General features: G+C 37.0%; 2 protein-coding genes across 2 annotated transcripts; both read right to left on the bottom strand.

Annotated features, from left to right (window-relative positions):
• Window positions 1-303: 303 nt before the first annotated feature.
• LOC131911318 (olfactory receptor 52D1-like) lies at window positions 304-1,272 on the bottom strand. Its single transcript, XM_059263329.1, has one exon. The coding sequence runs from the start codon at window positions 1,270-1,272 to the stop codon at window positions 304-306; it is 969 nt and encodes a 322-aa protein (XP_059119312.1).
• Window positions 1,273-10,223: 8,951 nt separating this feature from the next.
• LOC131911226 (olfactory receptor 52M1-like) lies at window positions 10,224-11,219 on the bottom strand. The gene has a single exon (XM_059263233.1). It carries the CDS (start codon window positions 11,217-11,219, stop codon window positions 10,224-10,226), a length of 996 nt encoding a protein of 331 aa, XP_059119216.1.

Below are 11,219 nucleotides of genomic sequence, written 5' to 3'. Positions count from 1 at the left end.
ATGCTACATGATATGTATACTAACTTACAACCAAAAAAAAAAAAAAAACAGAAGACTTTTCAGGGAATGTCAATTGATGAGTCAATAACAATGTAGGAGAACTCCTAAGATGAAATAATAAGACATTTATGTGTGACAGTCAGATAGGCTTGCAGTATCAAATGTACAAGCAAATAGGATCATACAGTTAGAGAAATTTTAAGCAAAGGTTTGGATTAATGCCTCCAGTGAAAAATCTGATATTGTTGGTATTTAATTTATTTTCATAAATCATTATAAACCATTAAGGGAACAGTGGATCATTTAATAATACTTTTTAAATGTCAAAATTTGGAGAAACCGTTCTCTGATTCTCTTGGTTCTAATGCCATAGATCATTGGATTTGCCAAGGGAGGAACAAGGAGGTAAATATTAGCGACAAAGATATGAATGTGAGGGGCCACATGACGACCAAACCTGTGAGTAAGGAAGGAGAAAAAGGCTGGGGTATAGGCTACTAAGATGACACAAACATGGGATCCGCACGTGCCCAGGGTCTTCAGCCGCGCCGCTTTGCATGGAAGATGGAAGACAGTGTAAAGGATGACAGCGTAGGAGCATATGATCAATATAAAATCTAAACCACCTGTTATGAAGGCTGCAGTCAGACTATATAATCTGAAAATCCTGGTCTGTGCACAAGCAAGCTTGATTAGAGCCATAAATTCACAGTACGTGTGAGGGATGATGTTTGTTCTACAGTAGGGAAGCCAGCGAAGCATTAGTGGCTGAGGACTGAAAAGCAATGCCCCACGGAAGACAATAACTATCCCCAAGTTCTGGATGACTCTGTGGGTCAGGATAGTAGAGTGTCTCAGAGGATTGCAGATAGCCACATAGCGGTCCAAGGCCATGGCCAAGATAAACCCCGAGGCCATACTGCATAGTGAGTGAATGAGAAAAACTTGTATCAGACAGGCTTCAAAATAGATCGCTCTGTCATGAAACCAAAAATTGCTGAGAATTTTAGGCATGGCAGTTGTAGAGAGGATCATGTCAGTCACAGCGAGCATACAGAGGAAGAAGTACATGGGCTCATGCAGGGTGGAATCTGTTCTGACAATAAAGAGAATAGATAAATTCCCCAAAAGAGCACCCTGGTAAACGAGGCAGAAAGGCACTGATAGCCATGTATGCATGGCTTCCATTCCTGGAATGCCAAGCAGAAGAAAGATTCTGGGATGCACATTGCTAATATTGGACAATGGAATGGTGGAAACCATTTGCTGCATTCTTCTGTAGAATAGTGTACAGTCTTCACACCCATCTGTCCATTAATAAGCAGATTATTTATTTATATATAACATAACATGTTTCTCTCCAGGAACAAATTAAAAATTGGGTCCATTTTCCACCTTGGAACATCAGCAGTATATTAGGAGCAGTATTGATATAATCTAATGATTATCTTCCCTGTACCTATTGCTTTAAATGCTACATGAGCAAGTACTTTGTGTGATTCAGTAGATGAAATTTAAACCACATGTGTGAGTTAATTGATTCACAGACAAGATGCATAATCCTTATCCATGAGCGCCCTGGACCTTTAGAACAAAGAGAAAATATAAATGTTTAAAATTCATAACCAGAAGACATTATTTGCTCTGCTGAGAAGATAAAAGAACTATTTTTCTGTTTATAGACCAGGATAGAGTACACATTTTTAAATCTTTTACTATTTTTAAATACTCAAATACAAATTTTTATGTATTTTTCATGCATGACATATTGTTTTGAAAGTGCACACATGGTACAATAGAAATTGTTTAGTGGTTAATTTGATTGCTGCTCCTGCATAAAAGCCGGAGTTAGAATCCCCAGAACCTGTGTAAATGTCCTGTGGGAGTGGCAGCTGCCTATCAATCCAGTCTCCAAAGGCATGGACAAGGGATCCCTGGAGCAAGCCTGCTTCCTGGTCTAAGTGTGCCCATGAGCTCTGGGTTTGATTGAATGATGCTTCTTCATTTAACAAGGTGGAAGAATGCTCAAAGATTTTGGATTTCAGCTTCCAGTCTCCACTTGCACATGCAGCTATATGCATACCCAGGTGTGTGTGCCAGCACACCAATACATATGCAAACATACATACACTCTCATGCACACCACAAACATAAACAGACACACACATACATACACACACACACACACACACACACACACACACACACGCAAAAACTGGAAAAAGATATATAGATATATATTAAAGGGTGATTAAATTAAATTCATTTATCATTTTGTTAATAGATTTTTTGCATTAAAAACATTTAAAGTAGCTATAGTGTCCACACACTGCACACTACAATAGATCTTCAATTCATTATATATTCTTTGGCTGACATTTCCTCCAAGTCTTACCAGTCTATGATATATAACTATGAGTTAACCTTTAAGAATGTTATATATGAGAGCATGTGACATTTTTCTTTTTTAACATACCTGCCTTCTTGCATTACGTAATTAATAGGTGAGCCCATCATGAAAGTTGTTAACTGGTAAAGGGAAGTTTCTGCACATAATACTTACCTTGAGTGCTTTAAATGGGAGAAAGCACTCAAGAAACAGGAGACCTCAACCTACACAGAGAACTACAGGAACTAAGGAATGCTGAGAGTGGGAGAAATAGTCTTCCCCAGGGAGGAGCCCTCTAATTGGTTATCTAACACCAAATGGCCAGCCCTAAGCACAGACATACAAGTAACATTATACAGACTCAGAAGGCTACATTTAGGAATATAAATGCATGTTTGTGTATGCATGTATTAAAAGTTAATAAGAAATAAGTCAATCTGAAAGAGAAAAAGGAGGGTATATGGGAAGGTTTGGATGGAGGAAAAGAAAGGAAGAAATAATATAATTATATTAAAATCTGAAAAGGAAAAGAAACAAAGGATCTTTTGCATATTTGTTAACAAAATGAAAAGTCTGAAACATTATAGATCTGTCAGCTAGCAGAGTTTAGAAACTGAACATAAAAGGCATATAATAAAATACTGCTTGTTCCTTAAAATATTTCAGAACATTTTGACATATTTCCTCTAGCAAAATTCTACAAAATTTTATCTACTAAAATAATATTCTAGTGATATGCCACAGAAACTCAGTTTTATTTTCATTCTTTTCTACCTGCTTTATAGCTATCTTTTTAATTTTTTATTTGTAAATGATTTAAAAGTCCATTAATTATATTCATCTTCTAAATTCTTTTTTTATTAAGAAATTTTTTATTCATTCCACATACCAACCACAGATCCCCAATTCCTCCTCCCGCTCCCCACCAGCCTTCCCCATCAGTCCACCCCCCCCATCCCCTCTTCTGAAAAGGTATGGTCTCTCATGGGGAGTCAGCAAAGCCCCACACATTCAGCTAAGACAGGTCCAAGCCTTCCCCTCCGCCCCCCGCATCAAGTCTGTGCAAGGTGTCCCACCATAGGCAATGGGCTCTAAGAAGCTAGTTCATGCACCAGGGATAGGTCCTATTTCCACTGTCAGGGGCCCCTCAAACAGACCAAGCTACACAACTGTCTTGCCCATGCAGAGGGGCCCAGCCCAGTCCCATGCAGGCTCACAGCTGTCAGTCCAAAGTTCATAAGTTCCCACTGGCTTGGTTTGGTTGTAACTGTAAGTTTCTCCATCATGGTCTTGATGCCCCTTTCTCATAGAATCCTTCTTTCCTCTCTTCAACTGAACTTCCAGAGCTCAGTCTGGTGCTTGGCTCTCTGCCAGTAACTGATAGAAACAGATGCATCTTCTAAATTCTAATGATTCTGCAATTTTAAAAAATGTATAGTAATTTCTTTTTAGTGAATTGCATCTTATTTATTTTTGTGTGTGTGCATTTATGTGTGTGTGTGTGTGTGTGTGTGTGTGTGTGTATTTGTGTGCTCACACATGACATGGCACACAAATGGAGTCAGAGGACAACTTGCAATAGTTAGTTTGTTTGGGGAAGTAGAACTCAGGACATCAGGTTTGGCAGCAAGCACTTTTTCTCACTGAACCACATACTGGCCTCAGTCTTCTCAAAAAGAATTGAATCATTTCATTTATCACAGCATCAATCCTACAACAAACATCCAGATTTACAATAAACTCATCTATGGCAATTATGAAAGTATATTAAAATGACAATGTCATCATTATAGAATGAAAGGAGCCAATTTTATTTAATTTCAATAGTTGCAATTATGCCATGACTGTAAATATTGATTTATAATTTTCCTTACGTGTTATCAGTACTCCTTTACCCAAAGCAACCATAAGTAGGGTGAAGGTTTCTAAGAAAGGGTACTCTCCATACTTTCACCTTCGAATAAAGGAACCATGTTCTTATAGTAAGTAACTGGTTTTGTACCAAGATATAATCATCCCTCTATAAATCAAAATCTCTTTTCTTCTCTGAACAGTTTCTCTGTTTCTTTCCCTTCTTCATATTAATAAATTAGAGTGTTATTTTTAGAAGTTTCACTATATACTTAACTCTCATGTGTTCAGAAGTCTTACCAATAACTCTGAGGGTAATTTAGCCTAGATATATAAGAACAATAGTGGTAGCATATTTTACTAGGAAGAAGTATGTACCAATGAAATAACCAACAAATGACAGATACTGATGCAACAAAATTAAAGTCTATTGCTTCTGTCAGCATTATTCTATAGCACCAAAGGGGTGGTTGCATAGAACAGCTCCTCTCTATCAGGAAATGCATAGCAAGAACACTATTTTTAGAACTGTTCTCCTTGACAACTGCTTCACAGGCAATTAAAGAGTACGTTTCATTAGTCTCAATACTAGTATGAGTACAAGAGGGATTAAATCAAAAAGTCAATGAATTTTCAAGCTGATAACAACTAAACACAGACAGATTTCTTTCATTTGAAAATGAGTGAGAGGGACTGGAAGGATAGCTTAGTAGCTAGAGCACTAATTGCTCTTGCAGAGGACACAGTTCTCAGCACCCACACAGTAGATCACAACCATCTATAACTTCAGTACCTTGGGATTCAGTGCTCTTCTCTGACCTCTGCAGGCACCAGGCACACATATGATGCAAAGATATACATACAGGCAAAATACATACTAATATAATATAATAATACATAAATCTAAAAAAGATAATTTAAAATGTGTAAGAAAACAAAGTTAAAAAGGAGAATTAAAATGACTTGGTAATTATAATGAGTAACTGGCTCACTTTTTTGGTTCATTATTTATCTAATAGAAAGTTTTTATCATTAAATGAAATAGATTAATCACTAGACATTGTTTTTATAAGAATAGACAAAATTCACCAAGACTGTACAATTAAACTGTTCTTCTTAATATCTCTTCAACTAAGAAGTAAATCAAATTCAAAGGAAAAACATGCCTTAAAAAAAATCATACACACATTTTAACCACATACTGCCTTTGTGCCATAATCTAGAACTTTCTCAGAAATATGTAGATATCTTACATTCATCACATGAATGCTGAAAAGAAAATGAAAAATTAATTATGAATTTTAAGAAATGTACACTGTAGCCCTAGAATCTATAATACCCATAAAAACACACCATGCGGGCTGGTGAGGTAAGTCAGTGGGTGAAGTGTTTGCTTTGTAGCCGTGAGGACACCAGCTCCAATCCCTAGAACCCATGTGAAATCAGACGGAGTCATGGATATCTGAAGTCCCACTGGTGAGACTGGAGGCAGCAACAGAAGAATGGCTGCAGTCCTCAGGCCAGCTAGGCTGCTACACACAGAGGTGGCCAAGACACCTTGTCTCAAAGTAGAAGGCAAGGAGCAAAATCTGAGATACTTCTGTGACTCCAATGCCTGAAAATGACTCATGTACACCCTGCCACAAATGTACAAACTACACAAAGAGTTTTATAAATATAGAAAATAGAAATGTACCCATTTACATGAAGACCGAACTTGTCACAGTTTCACTAAGTTTAAGACAAATTACAGGTATAATCAGCAAGGACAGCTGTATAAAGGAAGAAGTATTTTTACTATTACAAGTATTAGTTGTAAAGTTAGAAGTAGAAGCCACAGAGGGAGCCTATGTGCTCTCAGGACTCCTGGCAAACAAAACCAGAAATGAACAAACCTTTGATGGTATTCTTTCTCCCAACAAGAACTCCATTCTATTTTACACCGACAAAATCTTCACTTTAAGTTCCTTGAAGCATTTGTACACAAAACATAGATGTGTGTCCCTTGCTCTAATGGTGATAAAAACTTTTAAGGGAAAATATCCCTGCTTTTTCGGAGACTACTTATCTGTAGTAAAGTTCAATTATGTGGCATGCCTCCTCTGGAGACAAATCTTCACAGTCACTGGGAAAAAAAGAGAAAACTCTAGCTGATGCTCCAAGCTATGCTGAGGTTATGTAGTCTATAACTTTACATAATATGAAAATATATGCAATCAAAATGGGCTATGGGAGTTTACTCAACTTAAACAATATACTTGTTTATAGGATACTACAGTCTTCACATCATCTTTTTTTGTTCTCTGCAGAACACTATTCTATTTTCTGATCCCTTTGGCACTTGTAAGAGCCCAGTATTCCTATTCCGTTTCTTTGGAGAATGGAATGCTGAGATATTTGTGTCGTATGTGACTCTAACTTTATCAACAGATGCTGCTGTAGTTCTGTCTTTGTTATACCTGCTGTGGACATCAAATATATAAGCAGTGGAAGAAGTGCAACCACACAGAGGTTGGGAGAGTAACCCAGATGTTTCTCTACTCCCCAAAGAGCCCAGCATATGCCAGAGAGGAAACTTTTTAAAGAAACATAACATCAAGTCCCATGAATATTCTTTCTTTTAAAAACTAAAGATCTAGTGTTTCTCAAATGTGTATGTTTGTGGGCTGACCATTTGGCATTGGATAATTAATCAGAGGAGCCTAATCTTGGGAAAAAGGTTCAATAGATTGTATTTACATATTTATTCATAGAACACACACATACAGAGAGAGAGGGAGAGAGAGAGAGATGCACACACACCAATGCTAATTAAAGAAAAAAAGACTAAGAATTTGAGGGGAGCAGGAAAGGGACTGAGAAGAGGCTGGAAGAATGAAGGAGGAATGACGTAAATACAGTATACATGTGTGAAATTTAAAAAATAAATGAAAAACTAGAGATCTAAGAATAAGAGGAGAGAAAGAATTTAAATACCATGTGTCTCACAGTATAAGTATATTTTTAATTGGGGATATACTAGATGATAAAAGGCAGTAAGTTTACTTGATCTATTCTGTATGTTATGTTTCCAATTTGTCTGTCTTTGATCTTCTCTGACTGATTTCATCATCCCTTGTTACTTTAACAAGGATATAGCTATATAGGATCAGTGGGCAGGTCTAGCCTGTCAGGGACCTGGGACCTGGGTATGTCCCATGTAGTGTGACTAAACTAATATCAAAATCTATTGTTTATGAAAAAATCAGAATAATGTAAAAAACAAAAGCAACAAAAATAATACCAACTAGAGTTTTTCACTGTTTTTGGTATATAAATTAATTCCCCAGATAATGGGAGGCGAAAATTAAGCAATTTTCAACATTCATATTTTAATAGATACAGCCTGGTGCATGAACAGAAATGATGATGAAGTCATCAGAAAGAGCATTCAAGGGGAACCTATAGGAATCATTTTTAATAATAAAAAGTGGGAGGTTAGAGGTGGAACTGGGAGGAGTGGAAAGATGGAAGGCTGTGATCAGTATGTATTGTATGATAGAAGATTAAAAAAAAGGAAAAATGTAACTTTAAGTGCCTTAAATATAAAAAGTTCATTTGTTAGTAATAGAAAGGAAGAAAAGAAAAATGCATTGATTTCTTATTATTAGAATTCTTGAAAAAATGAAAAATATACAGAAACTAATTTAAAATTTAAACATTTATCAAATAAAAAAATCACCCTTCCTTTTAAATGGTTAACCTTTACTTAGAGTAATTTCTCTCCTCTGTAGTGTGCATACTGGATTCCATGAATGAGTCTATAATGTACCAATAGGGACAAACTGAAGAATACATAATCAAAACTTGATATTGGAGAACAAATATGTAATTATTTTGTTTCCTTATTGCATCACTTAGTGAAGTTTTTTCATGTTTGAATAAAGACTGATCAAAACTAATGCTTCACTCACTTGGTTAGGGTTAGTCCAAGATATTTGATGTTATTTGAGGCCATTGTGAATGGTGTTGATTCCCTGATCTCAATATATTGAAGAGGTATGGAGAGAGTGAAGAACCTTGTCTTGTTCCTGATTTTAGTGGAATTGCCTTTGAGTTTATCTCCATTTAAGTTGATGGTGCCTATGGGCTTGCTGTAAACTGCCTTTATTATGTTGAGGTAAGTCTCCTTATTCCCTAATCTCCCCAGTTATTTTATCATGAAGGGGTTTAGGATTTTGTCAAAGGCCTTTTCTGTATCTGGTGAGATGATCATGTGATTTTTATCTTTCAATTTGTTTATATGGTGGATTACACTTACCAATTTTCAAATATTGAGAAGACAAGTATCAAGATGAATTTTTGTCAGTATGGGTTGAAAAAACTAATCTTCCAGACAAAATGTAGGAGTTTAAGTGGGTGTTGGATTTTTAACAACAACTAGTTCTTCCTAGGTAAGAAAGATGTATAAAGGAGGAAAATTCTGAGCAAAGACGTAAAAGATATGGAGAATACTATGGCTTGAATGAAGATGTGAGTCTTTATGGGTAGGAAACAGCACACAGGAATGTGGAGGAAACTAAGAGAAACTGAAGAATGGTCATTTACTAAGCCTTGCTTACACACACATGTCTATATCTACTCACCTGCTTATCTATTATCTACCCACCTATCGTCCATCTCTGTATACATAATCTATTTTTAGGATGTAGAGGAGGCACAAGGTATGTAACTAAAATAAGAATCGTTGAAGCGGTTTTGGTGATAAGTAAACACTGAACAATTGTACTTAATAAAGAATAAATGAGCCCAAATATGTGCCTTTAAGAAGCTCCTATATTGAAGATAAAACAAAGAATGATCAAAGAAATGTGTAAATCATAATTAGAAATTATAAATTTATATAAAGACAGCATCACTTTAGTGAAATTAACCTTTACTTGATTGACTGGTTCTGAAATAATTTATTTCCTGTGTAGACTAAGAAAGAAAGGTAGGAGTTACCATTTTTGAGGAGTAGTTAAATGGTTATATTTTCCATAAATATATTTACATTCTAATTAATAATTTTATTTTCAATGTTTCTGATAGAATAGTCATCAAAAAATGTAAACTATACTTTACACCTTGTTATGTACTTTTTATTTAACAAAAAGCAGAGTCATTTAATAATATCAAAAGAATCAAGTTTATTGCTCTTGGCAGGTCTCTGTGTATAAATACAAGTAAGTATGTAGTGTGAGGAAGGAAGACACAGAAGCTTTGAGGACCATAACAATACAGATTGAGTGTTAACTAATGTAAAAATTCAATAGCAAATATAAGTTCCTATATTTTTTATAATACCTGCTTTATGTAGTATTACAGAAAGATCCCTGGGCTTTGTGTATACTAGACAAACATTCTGCCAACATCTTCAACCAAAAGTAACTCTTAGTGGGGAGAAAATATTCTACCAGAAATATGGAGCTTAGATAAGGCAGATGTAATGGCTGCTGTGTTGGACTCTACAACATTTGCTGATTGAGAAAATGTTGTGTTGACTCCTGTGAGTGCATGCAGTCTTCCTTATATTCAGATGCTACTAGATCATTTATAATGCCTCTTCATAGTATATTGTCAATGGTAATTAATTTTTCAATTATATGTTCTTCATGGGCTTGTTTTCAGATTTTAATGTGTTTATATCATTCATGAGTCATTCATTTTTTAAATAAGCTTTTATCCATTACGTCACACTTTGGTAAATGCAAGGCATTAAGAGGTGTATTTACTGCTCATCAAGTTCATAGTACAGTCCCTAAAAGGCAGATGCCCACAAAAAATATTACAGTTGCTAATAATTCACACATTAACATTATGCGAAGAGATTGTTCCTAATATAAGACAAAAAAATCTGATTTCCATGAGAAAATACAAAGATGGCAGTTATGAAGAAGGTTTGAAGTACTTGCATGTTTTTCATCCTGTATTGTCATTCTCTCTGCAGCCAACTTATAAAACATCAGGAAACTTTTATTGCCAGAAAACTAAGAACATACTCTCTAATTTTTTTTGTCCTAATGCCATAAACAATAGGGTTAAGAAAGGGTGGCACCAGAAGGTACATATTGGCGATGAAGATATGAACTTGGGGGGCCACATTGTGGCCAAAGCGGTGCGTCAGGAATGTAAAGACAGCTGTGGAATAGAAAACGAGGATTACACAGACATGGCTACCACAGGTGCCTAAGGCTTTAAGACTTGCTTCTCGAGATGGAAGGCGAAAGACCGCACGGAGGATCAGAACATAAGAGAGGGCAATGAAGAAGCCATCACAGGAGCCAATGACAGATGCCACACTGAGGCTGTAACGCTTGGTGGCTCCTGTATCCACACACGCCAGCTTCACCACAGCCATGAACTCACAGTAGGTGTGTGCAATGATTCGAGTTCTGCAGTAGGGCAGCTGCTTGAGCAGGATGGGGTGTGGGGAGAAGAAGCCTACTCCCCTCAGCACCACGGCTACTCCCATTTTGGCAATGCAACTGTGGGTGAGAATTGTGGCATGGCGCAGTGGGTCACAGATGGCCACATAGCGGTCAACAGCCATGGCCAAGAAAAAGCCAGATTCCATGGCAGTGAAACTGTGGATGAAGAACATTTGGGCAAGGCAAGCATCCAAGGCGATGTCATGAGTTCCCATCCAGAAGAGACAGAGCATGCGTGGCAGTGTAGATGTGGAGAGGACCAGGTCAGTGACTGACAGCATGCAGAGGAAGAAGAACATGGGTTCGTGGAGGCTGCGCTCTGCTCTCACCACAGCCAGGATTGTCACGTTCCCCATCACAGCCACTATGTACATGGAGCAAAAGGGAATCCCAATCCAGACATGGAGGTGCTCCAGACCTGGGATGCCCATCAGCCAGAAGGTGCTTGGGGAGAATTGGGACTTATTAGCTGGCCCCACGGTGTCGCTGTCCATTGTTTGTGGATGAAGTCCTCCTCGTACAGTGTGCAT

The sequence above is a fragment of the Peromyscus eremicus genome, chromosome 1, assembly GCF_949786415.1.
Source record: "Peromyscus eremicus chromosome 1, PerEre_H2_v1, whole genome shotgun sequence".
Taxonomy (NCBI): Eukaryota; Metazoa; Chordata; class Mammalia; order Rodentia; family Cricetidae; genus Peromyscus; species Peromyscus eremicus.
The sequence above is the reverse complement of the archived record's forward strand: the minus strand, read 5'-3'. Positions and strand labels throughout refer to the sequence as shown.

What these genes read in the sequence shown, in the direction of transcription:
- LOC131911226 (XM_059263233.1), bottom strand. Translation starts at nt 11,219, where the DNA reads ATGCACACTGTACGAGGAGGACTTCATCCACAAACAATGGACAGCGAC.
- LOC131911318 (XM_059263329.1), bottom strand. Translation starts at nt 1,272, where the DNA reads ATGCAGCAAATGGTTTCCACCATTCCATTGTCCAATATTAGCAATGTG.